This window comes from Aphanomyces invadans (assembly GCF_000520115.1).
Source record: "Aphanomyces invadans strain NJM9701 unplaced genomic scaffold supercont1.21, whole genome shotgun sequence".
In the NCBI taxonomy this organism is placed as follows: domain Eukaryota; phylum Oomycota; class Saprolegniomycetes; order Saprolegniales; family Verrucalvaceae; genus Aphanomyces; species Aphanomyces invadans.
The window spans coordinates 1,265,530-1,285,286 of NW_008580166.1; the positions used below are offsets into that span (position 1 = coordinate 1,265,530).

General features: G+C 54.1%; 12 protein-coding genes across 12 annotated transcripts; 6 read left to right on the top strand and 6 right to left on the bottom strand.

Moving 5' to 3' along the window:
• The first annotated feature begins 1,624 nt into the window (after nucleotides 1–1,624).
• Nucleotides 1,625–3,345, top strand: H310_09577 (histidine-tRNA ligase). Its single transcript, XM_008875679.1, has 10 exons — nucleotides 1,625–1,849; nucleotides 1,896–1,959; nucleotides 2,004–2,082; nucleotides 2,125–2,171; nucleotides 2,217–2,343; nucleotides 2,385–2,462; nucleotides 2,513–2,624; nucleotides 2,673–2,750; nucleotides 2,802–2,993; nucleotides 3,042–3,345. Exons 1-10 carry the CDS (start codon nucleotides 1,643–1,645, stop codon nucleotides 3,306–3,308), a joined length of 1,251 nt encoding a protein of 416 aa, XP_008873901.1. The 5' UTR covers nucleotides 1,625–1,642; the 3' UTR covers nucleotides 3,309–3,345.
• Nucleotides 3,261–4,162, bottom strand: H310_09578 (hypothetical protein; the record flags this gene model as incomplete). Its single annotated transcript, XM_008875680.1, has 1 exon — nucleotides 3,261–4,162. One exon carries the CDS (start codon nucleotides 4,160–4,162, stop codon nucleotides 3,434–3,436), a length of 729 nt encoding a protein of 242 aa, XP_008873902.1. The 3' UTR covers nucleotides 3,261–3,433.
• Nucleotides 4,163–5,172: 1,010 nt separating this feature from the next.
• Nucleotides 5,173–5,928, bottom strand: H310_09579 (60S ribosomal protein). Its single transcript, XM_008875681.1, has 2 exons — nucleotides 5,873–5,928; nucleotides 5,173–5,785 (listed from the first exon to the last, which is right to left on the bottom strand). Exons 1-2 carry the CDS (start codon nucleotides 5,896–5,898, stop codon nucleotides 5,269–5,271), a joined length of 543 nt encoding a protein of 180 aa, XP_008873903.1. The 5' UTR covers nucleotides 5,899–5,928; the 3' UTR covers nucleotides 5,173–5,268.
• Nucleotides 5,929–6,557: 629 nt separating this feature from the next.
• On the bottom strand, nucleotides 6,558–7,046 carry H310_09580 (hypothetical protein). Its single transcript, XM_008875682.1, has one exon. The coding sequence runs from the start codon at nucleotides 6,886–6,888 to the stop codon at nucleotides 6,649–6,651; it is 240 nt and encodes a 79-aa protein (XP_008873904.1). The 5' UTR covers nucleotides 6,889–7,046; the 3' UTR covers nucleotides 6,558–6,648.
• A 1,052-nt stretch (nucleotides 7,047–8,098) lies between these two features.
• On the bottom strand, nucleotides 8,099–8,516 carry H310_09581 (hypothetical protein; the record flags this gene model as incomplete). The annotated part of the gene is made up of 2 exons (XM_008875683.1): nucleotides 8,099–8,384; nucleotides 8,419–8,516. The coding sequence occupies 2 exons, from the start codon at nucleotides 8,514–8,516 to the stop codon at nucleotides 8,099–8,101; spliced, it is 384 nt and encodes a 127-aa protein (XP_008873905.1).
• Nucleotides 8,517–8,860: 344 nt separating this feature from the next.
• On the bottom strand, nucleotides 8,861–9,127 carry H310_09582 (hypothetical protein; the record flags this gene model as incomplete). The annotated part of the gene is made up of 1 exon (XM_008875684.1): nucleotides 8,861–9,127. The coding sequence occupies one exon, from the start codon at nucleotides 9,125–9,127 to the stop codon at nucleotides 8,861–8,863; it is 267 nt and encodes an 88-aa protein (XP_008873906.1).
• Nucleotides 9,128–10,123: 996 nt separating this feature from the next.
• On the top strand, nucleotides 10,124–10,943 carry H310_09583 (hypothetical protein). The gene has a single exon (XM_008875685.1). It carries the CDS (start codon nucleotides 10,145–10,147, stop codon nucleotides 10,850–10,852), a length of 708 nt encoding a protein of 235 aa, XP_008873907.1. The 5' UTR covers nucleotides 10,124–10,144; the 3' UTR covers nucleotides 10,853–10,943.
• A 25-nt stretch (nucleotides 10,944–10,968) lies between these two features.
• H310_09584 (hypothetical protein) lies at nucleotides 10,969–11,826 on the top strand. Its single transcript, XM_008875686.1, has 4 exons — nucleotides 10,969–11,091; nucleotides 11,143–11,185; nucleotides 11,233–11,345; nucleotides 11,387–11,826. Exons 1-4 carry the CDS (start codon nucleotides 11,005–11,007, stop codon nucleotides 11,531–11,533), a joined length of 390 nt encoding a protein of 129 aa, XP_008873908.1. The 5' UTR covers nucleotides 10,969–11,004; the 3' UTR covers nucleotides 11,534–11,826.
• On the bottom strand, nucleotides 11,517–12,238 carry H310_09585 (hypothetical protein; the record flags this gene model as incomplete). The annotated part of the gene is made up of 3 exons (XM_008875687.1): nucleotides 11,517–11,596; nucleotides 11,644–11,760; nucleotides 11,816–12,238. The coding sequence occupies 3 exons, from the start codon at nucleotides 12,236–12,238 to the stop codon at nucleotides 11,549–11,551; spliced, it is 588 nt and encodes a 195-aa protein (XP_008873909.1). The 3' UTR covers nucleotides 11,517–11,548.
• Nucleotides 12,239–12,395: 157 nt separating this feature from the next.
• On the top strand, nucleotides 12,396–13,302 carry H310_09586 (ribosomal protein L15). The gene is made up of 2 exons (XM_008875688.1): nucleotides 12,396–12,913; nucleotides 12,963–13,302. The coding sequence occupies exons 1-2, from the start codon at nucleotides 12,437–12,439 to the stop codon at nucleotides 13,251–13,253; spliced, it is 768 nt and encodes a 255-aa protein (XP_008873910.1). The 5' UTR covers nucleotides 12,396–12,436; the 3' UTR covers nucleotides 13,254–13,302.
• Nucleotides 13,303–17,168: 3,866 nt separating this feature from the next.
• On the top strand, nucleotides 17,169–17,941 carry H310_09587 (hypothetical protein). Its single transcript, XM_008875689.1, has one exon. It carries the CDS (start codon nucleotides 17,628–17,630, stop codon nucleotides 17,931–17,933), a length of 306 nt encoding a protein of 101 aa, XP_008873911.1. The 5' UTR covers nucleotides 17,169–17,627; the 3' UTR covers nucleotides 17,934–17,941.
• Nucleotides 17,942–18,747: 806 nt separating this feature from the next.
• On the top strand, nucleotides 18,748–19,739 carry H310_09588 (uridine kinase). The gene has a single exon (XM_008875690.1). It carries the CDS (start codon nucleotides 18,755–18,757, stop codon nucleotides 19,595–19,597), a length of 843 nt encoding a protein of 280 aa, XP_008873912.1. The 5' UTR covers nucleotides 18,748–18,754; the 3' UTR covers nucleotides 19,598–19,739.
• Nucleotides 19,740–19,757: the final 18 nt, after the last annotated feature.

The following is a 19,757-nucleotide window of genomic DNA, read 5'->3' on the forward strand; positions in this document are numbered from 1 at the left end:
CCTGGTCAATAAACATCGGTACAGCCATTGTATATCGAGTTTCAAAGCACATTACACTTAAAAAGACACAACCAAAGGTATCATTGAATAGCTGATTTAATGCAGCACCAAGAGAGTTAACTAGAACATATAAATAGATGACCCAAGGCAAACGATTGACACCAGAAGAACGAGGAGCCATTTTGGCTTTTCGCCAGGCGAATTGGTCGATTCGACGCATAGCGAAGGAGCTTTTCTTGGCGAATGGCACTGTCGCCAACTTTCTCAAGAACTCTTCCACGTATGGGACGTCTACCATACCTGGCAGACCGAGAAAGTCGGCTGACAGAGACGTTCGCCGAGTCATCCGTGTTGCTTCCGAGGGTCGGAGCAGCTCATCAAGGACCCAACATGACTTCCAACTGGACGTATCTCCACGTACGATTCGCCGCGTTTTAAAACGCTCAGAGCATTTCCAATACAAGAAGCGCAAGGTTACACCACGGCTGACGAAGGCGCACAAGGAAGCAAGAGTCAAGTGGGCCAAAGACCACGTCGACTTTGGCGACAAATGGGCGACTGTAAACTTTTCGGAGAAAAGAAATTCAATTTGGATGGCCCCGATGGGCTCCAATTTTACTGGCATGATCTCCGAAAAGATGAACAGTCGTTCATGAGTCGCCAAAATGGCGGTGGAAGCGTCATGGTGTGGGGAGGATTTTCCTCCCAAGGACGTACGTCGCTTTCTGTACTGCAAGGTCGTCAAGACTCGTTTGCCTACTGCGACACGGTAGCAAATTATATGCTACCGTTCGCCCATTAGAAGCATGGCGATGGCTTCTTGTTTCAACAAGATAATGTCAGCATTCACACCAACAAGGAGACGATGGCTTTTTTTGACGACCAAGAAATTCCAGTTTTGGGCTGGCCGGCATTGTCGCCCGACCTCAACCCAATCGAAAATGTTTGGGGGATATTAGCCCGAAAAGTTCACGCAAATGGTCGACAATTTTCGACAGTTTCGGAGCTGCAAGCCGAAATTTTACGACAATGGGACGCGATCGAGCATTCGTACTTGCTGAAGCTTATAGATTCGATGAAATTCAAGTGTATTGATGTCCTCAGTCGTAAAGGGAATTGTACTAAGTACTAATGTGAAATTTCATTGCTTCAGCTTTAAAATTGAGTGTGTTGTGCAGGTTTGAAAGACGTGTCCAATGCTTTTGTCCAGCCAAAAAACTCGTCTTGCATATAATCTGTTGTCTTTCTCAGCATGTACGCCACTTCTATGCAATCCAAACTTACCGACGTGCTCGCAATGCATTTAGGATCAATGTAGCACAGCACGGATACTGGTGGCGACAATGTCTTGGGACGTACCTCTCAAATTCAAGTGTACCAAACCTTTATGTCCAGCACTGTAGTTCCAAGCACTATTCAAGTACGTCCACACTCCCTGAAGCAAAAGAATGCCTTCCATGCCCAGCTAACCATGCAGCAAACGCACCTCATCTGACACGTTTCTTGACAGTGTAATGACAACTAGGGCGATTTGTTCATGGCTCGATTGTCAAGGATATGCTAAATTCACAAGTCTCAAATGCCCTTCAAGACTTCCGGATGCTTTCGCTCAGTTTTCCGGAACCGCTGGTTTGCGGGAGCAATGGCAATGAAGAAGGCAGCGGCAGTGGCCGCAGTCCGTGGCACAAGGGACCTTTGGCCAAAAGAGCTTGCGGCGCAGCAGCATGTAGTGAACATCATGCAGGCTACTTGCAGTCGCTACGGATATGCTCCCATCCAAACGCCGATGCTCGAGTCAACGGACCTGTACACACGCTCCCTTGGCACGACCTCGGACATTGTGTCCAAGGTGCTGCAAGGCATGTTCATGACCCTATCTCGAATTCCAATTGTAGGAAATGTATACGTTCCGTGATCACTCCAACAACAGCTTGACGTTGCGACCCGAATGCACCGCAGGTACCGCGCACTTTGCCTTGGGCGGCTGTTTATCGTGACCGTAGGAGTCATTCGGTCGATGCTGAGCAATGGGCTGCAATATGCAGGCCCGCACAAGGTTTTATACTCGGGCAGTATGTTTCGGTGCGTGCTGCGATGCACTTTATGTTTGCTAACACGTGATAGCTACGAGCGACCGCAACGCGGGCGATACCGCGAATTCCAGCAATTTGGTGTGTACTCTGTTGTGCTTCTCTGGTTCACATACACAAACGTAGGCGTCGAGTACATTGGATCGAATGGGCCACACGTTGACATTGACGTGCTGGCCATGGCGAACGATGTCGTACGCACGCTTGGGCTGGACCTTACGCTGCAAATTCATTCGCTGGGGTGCTTGGAAAGGTCCTCCCTCGTGCTGGATAGCTCGTGTTCACATAACGTAGTCGAAAAGTGTACCGCGACACACTGACGGCATTTTTGGCCCCGCTTAAGCGCGAGCTCTCCGCCGACAGCCAACACCGGTGCGATCCGGCGGCGCGCTGCATCCATATCTCACACGTGAAAACGATAGATTCGAGCGCGGCAGTGTGCTGCGCATATTGGACTCGAAGGACGCCCGGGACCGTGAATTGCTCCAGGAAGCACCGCGGTTGCTCGACAGTCTCACGAATAGTGCCCGGACGGTGTGTTGATTCTGCCCGCATGCAACCTAAAGTGGTTTCCATGCACAGCGCTTCGACGTGGTGCTGAATGGCCTAGCCGCACTGGGCATTGAGTCGACGCTGGACCATGGACTCGTTCGTGGCCTGGTACACTCGGTCGTGGCCGCCTCGTGGGAAGTCTGACGTTGACAGTTGTAGGACTATTACAGCCACACCGTGTTCGAGTTCATCGACTCAAAGTCCGGGCTGGCTTGCCTTGCCGGTGGCTGTTACGATCATTTGGTCGAGTCACTTGGGGGTCCAGCCACGTCGTGCATCGGATGGGCCGCCGGAGTCGAGAGGTTGACGGCGCTGTCGACGCTGCGTCCTCCGCAGCCGACGCAGATTGCCGTACGACTGTTTCTCGCCGTCATGTAAACCTCATCGGTGGCATGGTAGATGGTGCCTGTGGGCAACGTGACCGTGCCTGCCATGCAACTGGCGGCGTCGCTGCGGTCAGCTGGGCACACCGTGCACTGGGTGGACTATCCCCAGCTCAAAAAGCAGATGAAGGTGGCCGACCAGTTCGGGTGCACGTTTGCCGTGTTGGTGGGAGAAGATGAGGTCCAAGACGGCGTTGTGACCATCAAACATCTTGAAAAGCGCACGCAGGAGACGGTCGCAGCCCATTTGGTTGTCGCCTATTTCGACGACACTGGACTTTGAAGGAGTAAATTTGAATCAACCAATTCCGGAATCGCCGCGCGCGCAGCTTCTCCTTGAAGCGCACCAATGGCTGCAGCATAAACGACATGGCGGAGGCATGCGTTGTCAACGAGGCTGGAACACTCTTACAGCGTTCTATCAAAGGGCAGGTAACGTCGGCATCGGTCCGAGCCACAGTGGCAGGGAATCGAACCGATGCCGTGGTCCGCTCCATAGTCGACCGTGATTTCTTCGCCCGCTTTGATCTCGCGCAGCGACAAGACGTGGATGCGAGGGCAGAACGTCATCGGACTTCGATACGTGTCCCATCGCGCGTTGGGCGAGCAAGAATGGTTGATGAACCGCGTGAAGTTGCCGACGTGACGCGCGTCCACATTGGTCCGCCACACGGTGTCCTCGGCCTCTTCGCGGATGCTCACAATGTACCTTGACGTTCGATCCATCGTTGCTGTGCGGACGAGCTGGCCGACATACTCGCCGATGAATGCGCTTGCAGGGATGTCTTCCGTGCACCGCACGCTCCATCCAGTGCGGTCCTGTTTGAACACCTCAACGTGTACATGGCGGTGGAGTGGCGGAGGAAGATCTAGACTGCTTGATGATGCACGAGTAGATGCTTGATACGTGAAGCCGACAGGGTACCGCTCCGAGTCGACGGTGTTGACAACAGTAACACGAAGTTGGTCCAGTCCACCGGAAAGGTCGTGCTCCATCGAGCGATGGTACTTGAGCACAATGGCGTGCCATGCCGCCGATGTTTGAGCTAAGTTGGAGACCGAACTGAGCGGTAGAAAGTGCAGCACGCGGGTCAGGTCTTCATGGCCGTTCCCTGGTCGCATTCGCTTGATGGCCATGTTGCGCGCCGAGTTTAACAGATAGAGACCAATACATGTCTTCATTTGTGATTTTAGTTTGAACTTATTCTTGTTTTGTTAGCTGACGTACCTCATCCAATTGGAGCACGAAGGACGCGGTGTTCGATCTCGAGCGCGGCGGCCCCTCGCGCCAATTCGTATGGTTTGAGAGAAGCCATTCATGCGAGGTCGACAAAAGTGTAGAGGGGCTTTGTGTCGGCATCACACGCGTCAAGCATCCCTACCCGTGCCACCGCAAGAACAAGAACGACCATCTCAATTGACGTGATTCATGGCCGTTCACTTCCACAGATCTGCCTCGAGTGACAGCGAAGGGCACACGAGAGTCAACTTGCTACGTGATGGCGTTTTGGGGTGATTGGATTCACCGGAACCGCCCAAACCAGTCGACACGCACAGTCCATGCCCGCACTTGGACATGAGTTTTCATGGGAACGAATCTCCTCCCCGCTGAAGTCCTCAACTTGCAAAGCATCCCGCGTGCATCGACCGGATCTTCCATCGTCCTCCCTTTCGAGCCACTTGCCATGGCAAGGAATGACAAAGAAATCCCGGAAAGTCGTCCAAGTCGCCACCAACTCCCCAAGGTCCTTCGCCGAATCCATGCAAGTTGTGCTGAAAAACAACTTGACCGGTCTTCCATGATTTATAACCACAATGCATTCCTGCTACAGAATTTGCCCGCGGCCCAATATGTGGCGACTGCGATGCATGCTGTCGTGCTTCTGTGCCAGCTATGATGGAAACTGAATGCAACAGATTCCTCTCACACGTACTCCGTTGACGTCGCAGGCACCACTGGAGGTCAAGAACGAGTGCTTCCTTGACCATGCTTGGGGGCGGCAACCAGCGCCTGTGGTGTCGATGCCGGTAAACCAATCACAAGTGAATCCAGTGTTGTCTTCAAGCTCACTAATGACAGTCCTACCTGGGCAGATCGCGCCGACTTAGGAGGCCGGCGCGCTTTGTGACGAGTCAAACGATACGACGTTCCATGATGAAAGAGACACGTGGAAACCGGGGCGATCTCCATTAACTTTTTAGCAGGGTCAAGGGTTTGTCCATGTCGTTCAGGGCCAACAAGTTTATTGCTTGTCGTCTTTACCGGCCTTGCGGTCGCGAGCGACGCGGGCCTTTTCTTGGCGGGCGGCCGATTGGTCCTTGAGGGACTTTTCGCGCAAGTATTCAGCCTTCATCTTGTGGATGATCTCCATCAACACACGCTTGTTCTTGAACTGGTTACCCTTGGAGCGCATGTACAAGTCGTGGTACATGTGCTTGTCGATCTTCTTCGAGTCACGGTACTTGCGGAGAAGGCGGCGCAACACGCGCATGCGGCGCATCCAGATCACCTTGAAGGGCAGGCGGGCGTTGGCCGTACCACGGCGCTTACCAATGCCGGTGTGGCGACCCTTTCGCTTGGCGGCGTTGCGCTTGGTGAAGCGAGCGCGCGAGTGGATGATTTCAGGCTTGCGGATGACGAAACCATCCTTGACCAACTTGCGGATGTTTTGGCGCGAGTTGGCCAACGCGATTTCGGTCGATTCGTTCGGGTCCAACCAGATTTTGCGCTTGCCGCACTTCAAGACCGAGGCGGCCAAACTACATAGACGTCCACACCATCAGCCTTATACAAAGGGGACATCCCCGTCGCGCGCTCGCGACCGGGACAGCTCCATCCACACGCACCGCTTTTGAAGCTTCAGAGACACCATGGCAAATACCCTGCAAATGAAAAGTAACTGGACACCGGAATATGGGCGATGGCTCCAATTAAATAAATTTGGAAAATCGAGCATACAAAACCCAAGTGATACAAAAACAGAGGGGGTGACGCCGCACAGCCATTGCCATTGCAGAGCCAATGATCGGACCGACCAATCAAATCGTGGCATCGTAGGACACACAATACTGTGAAAAGCGATATGCGTTCTGGGAGGGTCTGCCCATCGTGCATGTCAAAGGGGGCGGAAGTCGGCGTCCACGTGGCACGCATGCTGGAGAGGCATGCTTGGCGCGCTTCTCATGTGCGTCCGAGTGGACTCGCTGTGATGACACCTGCTTCGAGTTCCCGCAGACACCACCGCGATCGAGGAAAGGATGACACCACCAACGATGCATCGGGATAGTATCAAGGATAACATTCAGCGCAAGGAGGAGATCGGAGGGTTTGCTGAGAATCGTTGCCGTACCTGAAGTTCTCCACATGCCACAGCAGCACTCAAGTGATTTAAAACGACCGCGTGGGCCAGCAGACGGCGAATTACATGCAGCGGGGTGCTGTTCCGGTCAAATGGACGTTTGTGTAGCTTTGGTGCTTTGTCAGTGGCGAGCTTGCTCATGACGCATTTCCTCTTACATTCTGGGTTCCATGGCCAGGTTGAATGGGAATATACATTTGGGTTCATCTGTTAAATAGAGGTCGCCGATGTGTGTGGGGACGGCGTCGGTCGGTGGCATCATCCTCACGCGAGTGGAGTCGGGACGACGTTGTTCTGGAACAGTCGTGCAAACTCGCTCGTTGGAGGCTGTTTCTCGGCCTTGGTCACGCTGCCATCGTCCATCGCGAGCGCCTGTGCAAGTTGCATTCGCTTGTCTTCAACTGCGTTGCGTTGGCGCTTGAGCTGTTCCATGGCAGCTACAATGTCGGAGGGAGGGGCTTCCGTGTGGAGGTTGTGCGCGGCCGACGTGTAGCAAACATCCATGTTGGCTCGTTGGTCTTTGTGTCGACGGCAATGGAAATGGGATAATGACCAATGTTCAAGTCGAACGGATGAGGAGTGGCGACGCGGGTGGGAGCGGCGGCGGCTTTGTAATGTGTTCAGTTTGGGAACATCGCTGTCTCGAAAGCGATGGCCACCGCCCAGTGCAGTCCACTCCAGAGGAACTGCGATGGCTCCTGAGTTAGTAACACTTCTCGTCTAGGCTCGCCTTCCACCATGGCACGACGGCAAGGCCGAGCTCCAGGAAGCGGAGCTAGGCAGATGTGGCGGCGGTGGAGGCCAGCTGCCTGTCCAGCACAGCATATGCAGTGCATGAACCAGCTGGCGCAGACTAAAACAGGACATGATCTCGAGCTCGGTCGTCGTCGTCATCCATCACACGCCAGATTCGCTTTGAATCTGACCCTCCTGTCAACCACCGACGTTGTTACACATGACGTGGCAGCACAACCGTCTCAAGCACGAAATCCTGCCGCGGACGTCCCAAAGATGCTGTCTCAAAGCCAGTCGAATGCTTCTTTCGGTGCCCCCGTAGCCAACGGCTGTGCCCGACGGGCGACAGGCATGGACGGGTGCACCAGAATATCCATTTTTCGTGTACGCATAATCGGCGGGGGGGGGGGACTAAAATGTCGACATCGCCAACGCGCGCCGGGCATGAATCGCCCTAACGACCACACGGGATGGTGAGGGAGTCGTCCTCAGTATCTCGTTCGCTGCGATTTGCATTGACGAGCGCCGTCTATCGCGCTGCGGAGCCATGTGGGGTCCAGCGACATCCAGTCCCACTCAAGCAAGTGTAATGTCTCGTTCGGTTCACCGTTTGGTGCCGACGGTCTGCTGCACCTGGCTGGCTTCTGGTGGTCCCTATGGCAACGTGGCAAAGCCCCACATCCACCGATATTCCCGCCGTGCACCGATACGTTCCAGCAAAGGCGACATGGCTAGGACGTCGACGAAGCAAAACCATGATCGTTGCCAAGGACCTCTCCGACCCCCTTTGTCGCTGGGATGTCTGCAAGGGGCCCTGGAAGGGCGTCGCCGTCTCAGCAGTGCATCCTCAAGCGAGTTCAGGGCCAAGGCGTCGCACGAAAAAGAAGCATGGCGCAATGAATGACGAATTTATAACAATATAGATAAGGACGACGCACGCAGCGAGTTGGGTACGGCGATGAAGAGGTGAATCGAGCCATCAAGGGTGTCGTTGGGGCGGGTCAGCGTCGCAACGCGATGGATACACCATGTCGTCGGCCATGCCCGCCTTTCGTTTTCGCTCGAAGTCGTGGGTCATGTTGAGACTGAGCGCCACTTGCATGCGCTTGACTTCGATGGCCCATCGACGGCGCTTGAGTGACTTGAATGCGGCCAGGATCTCGGACGGTGTCGCTTCGTCGTGGAGGCCGTGGAGTCCCGCCGTGAAGTACGACCCGTGCATCGTTACGGCGGATGGCAATTCGAAAATGAACCCACACGGAAACCTGCGTTGGTGCGACATTCAGCGACGTAGCTCACCGGCAGCTGCGCGGCGATTGCGCTGAGAGCCACAGACGTAGAGGGGCAGGTGACGCACTGGCACCACGAGAACGGGCGAGCATAGTCACCATGTTCATGACAAGTCATCTGCATGTAGCTAAGACAATCATGCCACTCGAACAACTCCTCCTTGGCGAACGGGAATCAGCCACGCACGACGGCCAGCAACTCATTCCAGCTCCATACTCGAGCCTTTGTTGGCTTGGTAGAGCTGGCGAACTGGCCCTCTCCTCCATGGCGGCGATATGCCAGAGATCATGTTGAAAGTGTAAATCAAGGACTGTGTGAAGCATGGGTCGATCGATCCTGAGGTGGCAGATCCAGTTCCATCCAGACCGTCCACTGTCCCCAACGCAACACAGGGGGACGGAGGTCCGGTGACGTCGTTTTCGACGCCAAAGCCCCGGCACCACGTTTTGTTTTACGCACTTTTCTCTTTTGCATACTCGGTTGGACATGGGACGACGTTGTCGCTGAAGAGTCGGGCGAATTCACGCGGCGGGGCGTCTTCGGCGACCTTTCGCCTGCGGTCGTCGTCGCGGAGACTCTCTAGACTGAGCGCGACTTGCATTCGCTTGTCTTCGACCGCCGTCCGCTGCTTCTTGAGGAGCTCGAACGCTGCCAGAATCTCGTCGGACGGCGCTTCTTCGTGCAGGCTGTGAGCGGCAGAGGCGTATGTGCTTTGCATTGTCTGGGTCGGAAGTAGAAATGAGGTTTCGCACTGGCATGCGCTTTCCTTGATGTTGCGTATTACTCTGGCGAGACGACTCCACCTCGGAAGGCCGCCCCCACAACACGTGAACAACTGCCTTGTGACCAGCACACAATGGCCCTACTTGAACAATTCACTGCGTAAGTTCAGCGATGGGGCGCCACAGCCACCCCCCAACGTGCCTGTTACGTGCCAACCGTCCAAGAGGGCTTTCGAGAGCGTACCCCGATGATGTGAAGAGTCCAGCACAACACGTACGACTCCTGTAGTAAAAACGCTTCACGATCGTTGTGAGGTACCTGGTGATGATAGGCTTTGCGAGCGAGATGCCAACGGAATGCCCGAAGATCGTTGTCGCCGTGCTCGGGAGCTCTGCATTTGCAGCTCCGTCTTGGCGGCGCTGCGTTTTCATGCAATGTCCACCTTTCTAGTGAGGTACTTTTCCATCATTTTGTCCAATCAAATTGCTTACCCCCTTTTTTTAGCCAATGATATCCACCAGAGCGATGAAAGAAAAAAGTCCGAAAGCTCGAATATCGAGGAATGGAACGACATGCTGTCTTCTCCGTGGTGAAAACTCATGGGGCTGGTTGTGATCGATAAGTCCACATGGGCGTCACTTTGAGTGCTTGCGACACATCTAGAATTGCCGCTGCGGACATCAAACAGTTTGCAATAGTGAGTGCCGCGATCCACCGATTTTATCGGCGATCACTCGACGACGGTCGCAGTCCACTGGTTGTCGATGTTGTGTCATGTGTGATGGCGCATGACAAGAGCTGTACCCGCGTTCATAGAACGTTCGGCTCAAAGTCGCACCAGTCATTACAAAAATGACGTGGCAAAACATTCGTTTTCTTCTTTTGCAGAGTATCGTTGTATCCAATAACCTTTTACTACCAATAATTGTTAAAAGAGAATATTTGGATATTCGCTATTGAAGGGATCTCCATGTCTACCACCAGTGCATCTCTACCTTTGTCCGCCATTACGATGCAGAACGTGTACTTCCCGGAGCCCACGCCGACACCTCCGCCTCCACAGACCGGACGGAAGGTCCCACGCACAGATGGACGCAGTGGAGATGAGTTCCGTGCGTGCTTCATGCGCTGTGGTGTCTTGAGTCATGCTGCTGGATCGGCGTACGTTGAATATGGCCAAACGCGCGTAGTGTGTGCTGTGTATGGCCCTCGCGCCGAAATGAACCCTCGACAGACGAAAGGACAACCCGTCGTGTGTGAAATCAAGCTTCCGTCCACGATGGCGACGTTTGAGTCCGAGTTTGGCAACCTCATGCGCCAAGCGTTGGAACCTGCAATCCTCGTCAACAAGTTCCCCAAGTGCCAGCTGAGCATCCATGCAGTCGTGTTGGAAGGACATGGCAGCGAATTGAGTGCCGCGATTACGTGTGCGTCGTTGGCGCTTGTGGACGCCGGAGTCGAGATGATTGACATGGTCGCGTCATGCAGTGCTGGAGCATGGCAAGGAGACATCGTTCTTGACCCAACAACCGACGAACAGGCATCGACACACGTGCTTGTTGCATTCATGGCCGCCCAAGGACAGATTACTCATCTCATGCAGCAGGGAAAACTCAGCTACGATCGTGTCCAGGAAGCTATCACGCTGTGTACGGACGGGTGCGCGGGTGTCCTCAGCACCATGATGCGCGCCTGCGTTGTGGACACCTTGAAGCGGTAATACCTGATATTCTAGTTTCTCGTTGAAGCATTGCAAAATGTAGGAAATTTGAAATATTTTTATCGATTTAGGTTTTATCGATTTAACGTAGGTAATAGTCCACATTGGCGTACTTAGCGGGGCATACTCACGCTGTCGTCGCAATCACAGAAATGGACGAAGCCGAGTTCTCGCGCCGCCTTGCGCAGTTCCCTGTGGTGCGGAAGAAGACGCATTGCCGCGTGGCATGGAAATCGGAGGTACAAAACTCATGTGGAGAGTTGTTTGATCTTATGTGTTTGAATATGAAGACGGAAGTCAAGACTGTTTCGTCCATCACCGAGCTGGGTGAAGGTACGTTCCAATGGAACGACGACAAATTCATGGTCGTGGTGCCACAGGAGCGAGTAAGCGGCCTCGCGTGGACATGCCGTTCAACACGGCCTTGGAAGCGTTTTTGGAGGAATTCTTCACGCCTGCGGAATCGGGCCGCATTCGGAAGGAATTTGAAAAGGTATTCCGAACGCCTTTCATTGCATGCTCACAAGATTGTAGGCCCAAACAGCATTCCTCAACGGACTGTGCCTGGAAGACATGGAAGAGATTGCCGCTCAATTCAAAGCAGCGGCGACGACTCCAGTGCCTTCCCCAGTACCCGCGCTATCAGCTCCGAGCAAGAGCACAATCCCCAACACGTGGTAATGACATAAATATGGATTATCCTGGCAGTTGGTTCAAGCGGTGCTGATACGAAAAATTGTGTTTCTATACGATCGTGAATGAGCCAGTCCGCGGCATTGACGCGTTCGTACCTCGGTGATCTCGGAAAGGACGTCCATGTCGAGAAAGGGTTGCGTTGACAGCGACGTGATGTACGTGTTCCACACGTTGCTCGGGGTATCGAAGTGGAGCGAGTTCACCGCCGTTTCCTATGCGCGTATGCAACGTGAGTGAGGTGCAAGGAGCTGCTGTAAGAAGTCGTACAATGTGTTGGAACTCGGCTTCGTACATGTCGATTTCGACACCGATGAATCCAATGTAGTCGCGTCGGGAGCACAGAGGAGCGTTCCCGTCCATTCTATCTGCTTGGGATCTCTTCGTTTCTTGATAAATGGCATACATGTCAAGAAGAATCGCTTCCAGTTTTGCAGGCATCTCTTGGATGGACGCAAACAGCTCCTCGACGGAGAATGGGTCCATGGGGCGATTGAGAACAGCACTGTCGTTGACAGAGAGCTTCCCACGCATGGAATCGAGTTGACCGTGGAAGGACGAGAGCTTTCGGAGAAGGACGTCATGTCCATCCTGCCACTCCTTGCACTTCTTGCGGAAGCGGAGGTACCCTTCCATGAGACTTCGCGCTTCCTCCGCTGTGGTGTGGTGCTTGCGACTTGTGCGAAAATTCATCGAATTCCTCAGAGATTTTCATTTAAATGAACCAAACTTTGGCATGTTTTTCGATTATTTTCGCCAGATTGCACATTTCCGGATAAATCCAAATTCGATTGCTGGATTGGTGGAAATCCACCCAATGAAACCCCTGGATGGCGGCACCAGTCAAAGGAGGCACCACTGGCCCACCCTCATCGTGACCTTCGCTGGACCATGTTCGCTCTCCGACATGCCTTTAGCCGCATGGCCGTCGCGCCGACAGCCTCGGTCGCGCGTTTCTCTTCGTACGGGCCTGCTGGCACTGCCGCTCTGATCGAGCCTGTGCGCCTCAACAACTTGGCCGACAACCCGGGTGCTGCTCGCAAGGGAAAGCGCCTCGGTCGTGGTATCGGCTCTGGCAAGGGCAAGACTTGCGGCCGCGGTCACAAGGGTCAAAAGGCCCGCAGTGGTCGATCGGGTCCTGCTCTTGGTTTTGAAGGTGGTCAAACTCCCATCTACCAACGAGTGCCGAAACGTGGGTTCAACAACAAGTGGGCCACCCCCATGGAGACTCTGAACGTGGACCGTTTGCAACTGTTCATTGATATGGGCCGCGTCGACGCGACCCAAACGATCACGATGAAGACGTTGGTCGACTGTGGACTGCTTACCACTTCCCGTGTGAAGCACGGGGTGAAGCTGCTGGCCAAGGTTGGCTCTGCATGTCGTTCCTGTGAACGTACGTTGACTTGAATTGTAGGGCAAGTCTGCGTTGACGTCACCCGTCACGATCGAGGTGTCGCAGGCGTCCCAAGGCGCGATTGAAGCCGTGGAGAAGGCGGGCGGCTCGATCAAGTCAGTGTACTACAACCGATTGGGTCTGCGCGCTCTCCTCAAGCCGCACAAGTTTGAAGGCAAGCCGATGCCGCAACTCGCCCGCCCTCCGCCCAAGAAGTTGGGATATTACACGGACTTTGAAAAGCGAGGGTATCTCTCGGCGGAAATCCAAACCCAGGAAGCGCTCAAGAAGATTCAATCCGCTTCTGCTTAAATACAACGTGCAGAATGAACCTGTCCATGCATTTTCGTACTCGTCGGCCTCTCCCACAAGGGAAATCGATGCTCTGATAAACATCAGAGCGACGGAAGCAAGTTGGCGCGATTGACTCGACGAGCCATGGTTGTTTTCAGTGTCCATGAGCTCGAGGACGACAAAGGGCAGCGCGCGGACGAACATGCCACGTGCCTGTCGGTGCAGGGCCGTGAATGTTCAATCTCAGCAGCGTCTGTGGAGCTCGCACCCAGTGATGACAACCAAGCGATGCCTCTCTAGAACGGAATGCAAGCATGCTAGCTGCGACGTGCCCGGTGAGGATGGAAAGATCGGACGAGCTTATGATGATCGCCAAGTCCATTGAGATGAAGTACTAGTAGTCGCCTTTGTCGCAAGTCGTACAACGGGTACAGCTACTTGGCGCAGGGTGCACCGAGTTCAACGTGCACGGGAATCCCTGCCACAACCAGTCCTCCATCTCGGTCCACTCTCGGGGTTTCGGGCGCAGACCCGTGTGGAATGGCATCCTCGGTGGGGGTATCCCTCAGCTCTTGGCCCCCGTTGTCCCATCCATGACAGAGCGAGGTCCAATATCCATTGCTGGGTTTTCTCTTCCAGAGCTTCAATGCACTCCACGTGCAAGTGCTATGATCGAATCCCGACGAAAGCTTCCTGTTCTACCTCACACTTGTTGGGCCTCCGCCCGAGAGACCGCGTCCAATTCCAGGCGACTAGTCCGTACATCGAAACCCCCCGACATGCCATTCGTTCCAATTGGACGAAATACGTGGACGATGGATGAATCTCGGATTTTGCGACGAAAAGCAGCGCTTCCTTCGGGCCAAGTGGCTGGGTACGCTCGGTACATTGAAATAGCTCTCCACGACGAGCGAGGCATGCTTGCGGGCCTTACAGTTTGGAGCCCAGAGCCATTCCCTCGAGGGATGTCCAAGGCAGCAACCCGGAAAACGAATCTGATCTGGCACAATTTCGAATCTTGCTCTTCAGCTGAGATTCACTGCAAGTTACTACAATTCAAAACGCCGGCATGCCAACAACGCCACTCCAATATGCCAAGTCGTATGCCGAGTTGGCCGATCACTTCACCAGCCTCCGCCGCCGCCGCGTCGAAGTCGAAGCCAAGGCGCGTGCGGCCAGGCAGGAGCACATGGATAATCCCCTCTCCCCGTCAAGCATCACCGGCTACAAAGGCGGACGCAAAAGACATTCGTCTACGTTGGCGGATGCATCCCCGATCAAGCTACCCCGCTTTGCGCATTTCCCCTTTATGACCAAAGGCATCATCGACCTGCCAGCTCCATTGGCCACGTAGTCGAGGTGCCACTATTTAATGTTCAAGTGCCCTGGGCAAGACTCAGGTTCCAAAGTCGTACATCAGAGGCGGAGCCATCACATGCAGTGGCACATTGCGCTCGCCATGCTTGGAATGCCCCCCCCCGACGCGACCGTTTGTTCTCCGTTCTGTATGTTCAGTCAGATGCACGATTGGCACGTCGCCACCTCGATGTGCGGACTAGAGAGATTCAAGATCAGTTATAGTTGGGTTACGAGTGTGCATGAACTCTCCTAGATCAGGGTTGCCGTGCATCTTGTGCAATTGACGAGAGATGGCCATTTTCCAACTTGAGCCCGTGGCTCCGTTTCGCGTGAGTAGACCATGGCAGCAGAAGCATCCTCTCGCGCGTCGCGGCTGCACTCCGATATGCAGCCGCAAGACCTTGTGCAGATTTTTCACGTCCTCCAGCAGCGGCGGCAGGCCATGGCGATGAAACGACATCAAGTCATGGTCGTGCACGATGGTCCGCTGCCCTGCCACCCAAAGCCACGCAGCGACTTGGACTCGACGACGAGGTCCAAAAAACGCAAGGAATCTCGCCACGACGGCATGTTGCCGACCCTCAAACTAGCCAAGGCATCCCCCGATTGCTCTAATGAATTCAACCACGAGCTTCGTCTCCCCACGACAACGTCCGCAATGAGCCATCGCGAAGGCCGTCTCCGTGTTAGGAGTGTGTGACTTTATCGCAAACAGAGTGAGTTTGAAAGCCGCGTTGGTCGTCCCCTCATCACGCTGCTGCCTGGACGCACAGCTGCGCGCCGAGACATCGATCGAATCCAATGGTGCTGGGCTGGCAACTCCGCCCAAAGAAAGCATATACGATATGCCCGACATTCCCTGTGATTCGTGAACGCGAGCCTATGCTACGACTGCGACCATGACGGTGGCCCTGAAAACCACCTTGCAGTGTGAAGGCCATGTACCGAGTGGGGGGCACTCTGGCGTTTGCGCGCAACTGCCCCACGGCGCAACAAAGATGCGATGGATATGGGAATAGAATCTCCAAAGACGAGCTGTGAGCAACGTGTGGCATAACTATGTGCCTGCGCTCCTCTAGAGTTGTGATCGTTACATCAAGTGGCATGCTATCTTCCCCGCCGCCCGTTCGCGGCAGCTCCCCTGGGGGCCTTTGCCCTTGAAACATGCCCGGGCGGCCCGTGCAAAGCGTTCACTTGGGGGGGGGAGTTCAAGCGAGGTAGTTGTGGTGACGAGGGCGTGTATTTCACAGATGTGCAACTCTCCGCGCTGTTTGAGATTCGATTGCCGTCGTTTTTATACTTAAGCCCCTGTCTGCCATTGGACAGTGTGGTCTGGGGGGTGGCGCGGACCACTACTTCGTTATTTTACCCCTGCTTTATACATGGCCCCCTTCGCCTCCGACTTGGCCGCGACGACATCGCGAGTGTCGAGGCTGCATGCGGAGCTCCCCTGCTTAGACATCATGCACATGTTCCACCTCTTGAAGCAGCGCCGCCATGGGGTCCACGAGAAACGACAGGAGGTTCTGAGAGAGGAAACTTGGCAGCAACAGGCCACCAAGAGGAAGTCTTCGGACTGCGACGGACCACACACGGCAGCGATGGTCAAGCGCGCACGACAGCTCGAGTTTTCAACGCTCTTCACACAAAACGAGGTGGTGCCTGTCCTCGTGGATCGCCGCTCGTGAAGCCCCCATGCAAGAATGGCCCATTAATAAAGACGCGTTATATTCTCCATTTTACCACGTCGGAACGTGACAAGACCATGTTGTAGTGTGGCTCACTCCGAGGTTCCAAAGATATCATGTGCAGGAAGGCTGGCAGAAGGACGTGCAGTAGCAGTAGTGTGCTGGGAGCGATAGAAGGAGAGACGAATGACCTCGCAAACTAGCGTATCAGCATAAATACACGCGCCCGTGAAAACCCCAACACGAGTTTAAACATGGATGCATGCCCCAAGAGTATCATCGCGGTTAGTAGTAGTAATACTAGTTCGCGTCGGTGTTGTCGTCCACTAGTACTCCACTTGGCCCAACGATGAAGTACTCCGATCTGTGCTACATGCCGTTTTCCGACGGAAATGCAGTTGATCGATGGCCTCCCTGACGAACAGATCGCAACAAGTTCTTGGGGTGGTGGCCTTCAAAAGTGGGGGTTGAATGGCACCTGACTCAGACACAAGCCCAACACGTTTCGGAGCGCCACAGAGCTCTGTTCATCGCCGCAACTTCTGTAGGCGTCAACGCTATCCCCACATGGACGACCCCCCCCGCGCGACAACGCTAGATCCTTTCGCTCTCAATGTTTTGCATGCTGGAGAATTCTTGCAACACGGGCGTAAAAACTTCGCTCGCAACAGTCGCACGAACTGTCACCGCGCCGCCTGTCGAGGATCAAGCGGATTCGCTTGGGTGGAGGCACGAGACGGCTTCGAGATGGACTGACGTGGACGTTTAGGAGCGTCCATCCATGGAGGTCATCCTCGTCGGCCATCGTCATGGGAACAATGCTCGGATGCTGGAGCCACATTTCAGATCCTAATTTGAAAAGGCACGGAGTGATGCTGCAGCTGGAGAAATGTACAGGAGGACAGTGTCATGTCATTAATCTTCGTCTAAATTCAAGCCCGGGATCAAGTCCGTCTTGTCCGCACGCAAACGCGTCACTTCATCAATCAACATGGTCATGATCTCGTTCTTGTCAGCCATCTTGATACGGCCGTTGTTCATTAGCGCTTGCTTCATGATGGCAAACGCTTCGTAGTCCGGATCATCTTTGGGCACATCCACGCTCATCGTGGGCAGCTGCACGTCCCACACCGACGTGTATCCCATGCGACGGAAAGCTTCCTTCAGCACCAGTTCGCGCTCGTTGTCTTCCAACTTACCACCCTTGGGGATCTGGATCAAGTCCATCCACAGGTCCGAACCAGACGTAAGCGGCCACGTCTTGTCTGCCATGATCATTTCGTTTTCGACACGACCGCGGACAGGAATGTAGTCGGACTCTTCTTCGTTGTCGTCGTCAGAGTCCATGACGGATTTGAACTTGCCATACTCAGAGTCGAGCTCTTCGTCAGTAAAGAACACAGGGGCCGCTACGCCGGTCCCCGCAGACAAATCGGCAGTCTTCTTGCGCAACTGCTCGATTTCTTCCGTTTCCGTGAACCCGGTGGGCTTTTGCGGGGCGTTGTCAAGTGCCTTCTGGAACAAAGACTTCTTTGCCTTTCCTTTCTTAGCTAACGCTTCCTCCGTCGACAGCGTCGACAGGTGTCGGCTCCATCCAGACACCGAGCGACGCACAGACCTAAGGCTTCGTTGCATCATGGCGATTGATTGATGTCCGCCAGTGAACAAAGAGCGTTGTCGAAGGGCCAATCCAAATCCGTTCTTTCAAGTGACTCAAGATATTGTCGAGTGACCCGGCATTGACGAATCATCGCTATGGAAATTTGAATGCTGCTTAAGTGACTTATGATATGTTCTAGTGACTGCTTCTTTCCGGATATTGTGAACACGTCGACGCGAGAAATTTGACATGATGCAGATATCCTGAGCTGTGTAGCTGGAGGGGAGGCATGGTGAAGCAGTTTATCGACCTGTTCAGTGGCTATGTTGGCCGCGCGTGCATTCAACAAGGTCAGGCCGAATGACAGGACGGCGCAGTGGGTGATAAAACCTGCACATGGAATAAAACTTGGTTCATTGCAATATCGTAAATGGGTTAATTTCATTGCGTATGAAGCATTCTGTGGGCAGAGCCCCTACGCCAGCACAGGACAGTATCACTGTACGGGCAACGCGAGATTTATTACCTCCCAGAGAATTTACGCTGTTCTTGACATGCTCAAAGTCAACAAAATCTGCATCTGGGAATTGGCATCTTGTATGCGTTCTTTCTCCCTGCACAACTCTTGGATGCACGTTGATCTGCGACTGTGAATCATCTACGTTGATTCATAGTCGCATAAGGGAAAGAGAGAGCGAACAGTCTTCAAGAACAACTTGGATTTTTGCCTCGTGTGGAGCATTTTCGTGACCACGTCGGAGAATTCTGTCTTTAACGTGTTTCTTTGACCAAACGAAAAACAGGTTATATAAGATCGAGTTTTACCTCGGATCGCCATTTGATGGAGGAGCATCACAATTGGAATTGTAACCATGCTGCCTGCGCGGTCCATCGTTGAAGTGGCCGTCTTGGGCGCAGCATTCGCCCTTGCCTGGACTTCCGTGCGCAGTCAGAGTAAATCGAACAAGGTAAACCAGCACGCGCCGAAGAAACCCCTGCCGGCGCACACCCAACGCGTACAGTCGGACCTCACGGAAGCACAACTCGTGTCGGAGAGCTTCACCCTGGCACGCCGACCGTCCGATGGCAGCACCGACGATATCCTCGTCATTGGGGTATGTGGTGGCTCTGGGTCTGGGAAGACGACGTTGTCCAAGGCGATCATTGACGACATCGGAGACAACGCTGTTTCCTACCTGTCACACGATTTTTACTACAAGGACCTGTCGCACCTGTCGATGGAACAACGCGCGGAGCACAACTTTGACCACCCCGATGCGTTGGACACGGCGTTGTTGGTGTCTCATCTCGCCAAGCTCAAGCATGGCATTGCGTGCGACATCCCCATGTACGATTTCTCGACGCACTCACGATTGGCGACCACACAGCACATGACTCCAAAGTCTGTGATCCTCATCGAAGGCATCCTTCTCTTTACAGACCCCGAACTCGTCAAACTCATGGACATTAAGGTGTTTGTCGAGACGCCGTCGGACGTGCGGTTCATCCGGCGACTGAAGCGAGACATCCGCGAGCGTGGACGCACCGCCGAGTCTGTCATCGAACAGTACATGACGACAGTGCGTCCCATGCATCTTCTCTTCGTGGAACCAAGCAAGCGCGTCGCAGACATCCTCGTGCCCGTGGGCGTAAACGCCGTCGCTCTCGAGCTCATCTTGTCGCGGTTGAGAAGCTTTATGAATAAGTCTGCATAATCCAACCATTCGCGAGAGACTCCTTTGGCGTTGACAATGCACTCCACCCGCCTGAGTAGAGAAGACTGCTTGTCAAACGTTCACCGTTGCAGCGGACGCGGCGCCACGTCGAGCTGGCATCGGATCGTGCATTTGCCACACGTTAATTTTTCGAGAAATT

Bases quoted from the DNA above. Each gene is read 5' to 3' on its own strand.
- H310_09584 (XM_008875686.1), top strand. From the start codon at position 11,005: ATGGACGAAGCCGAGTTCTCGCGCCGCCTTGCGCAGTTCCCTGTGGTG. The intron at 11,092-11,142 runs GTACAAAACTCA...TTGAATATGAAG, and splicing joins GCGTGGCATGGAAATCGGAG to ACGGAAGTCAAGACTGTTTC. The intron at 11,186-11,232 runs GTACGTTCCAAT...GTGGTGCCACAG, and splicing joins CATCACCGAGCTGGGTGAAG to GAGCGAGTAAGCGGCCTCGC.
- H310_09588 (XM_008875690.1), top strand. From the start codon at position 18,755: ATGCTGCCTGCGCGGTCCATCGTTGAAGTGGCCGTCTTGGGCGCAGCA.
- H310_09579 (XM_008875681.1), bottom strand. From the start codon at position 5,898: ATGGTGTCTCTGAAGCTTCAAAAGCG. The intron at 5,786-5,872 runs GTGCGTGTGGAT...ACGTCTATGTAG, and splicing joins TCTCTGAAGCTTCAAAAGCG to TTTGGCCGCCTCGGTCTTGA.
- H310_09583 (XM_008875685.1), top strand. From the start codon at position 10,145: ATGCAGAACGTGTACTTCCCGGAGCCCACGCCGACACCTCCGCCTCCA.
- H310_09580 (XM_008875682.1), bottom strand. From the start codon at position 6,888: ATGGATGTTTGCTACACGTCGGCCGCGCACAACCTCCACACGGAAGCC.
- H310_09586 (XM_008875688.1), top strand. From the start codon at position 12,437: ATGTTCGCTCTCCGACATGCCTTTAGCCGCATGGCCGTCGCGCCGACA. The intron at 12,914-12,962 runs GTTGGCTCTGCA...CTTGAATTGTAG, and splicing joins GGGTGAAGCTGCTGGCCAAG to GGCAAGTCTGCGTTGACGTC.
- H310_09587 (XM_008875689.1), top strand. From the start codon at position 17,628: ATGACGGATTTGAACTTGCCATACTCAGAGTCGAGCTCTTCGTCAGTA.
- H310_09577 (XM_008875679.1), top strand. From the start codon at position 1,643: ATGGCAATGAAGAAGGCAGCGGCAGTGGCCGCAGTCCGTGGCACAAGG. The intron at 2,083-2,124 runs GTGCGTGCTGCG...AACACGTGATAG, and splicing joins TACTCGGGCAGTATGTTTCG to CTACGAGCGACCGCAACGCG. The intron at 2,625-2,672 runs GTGTGTTGATTC...TTCCATGCACAG, and splicing joins TCACGAATAGTGCCCGGACG to CGCTTCGACGTGGTGCTGAA.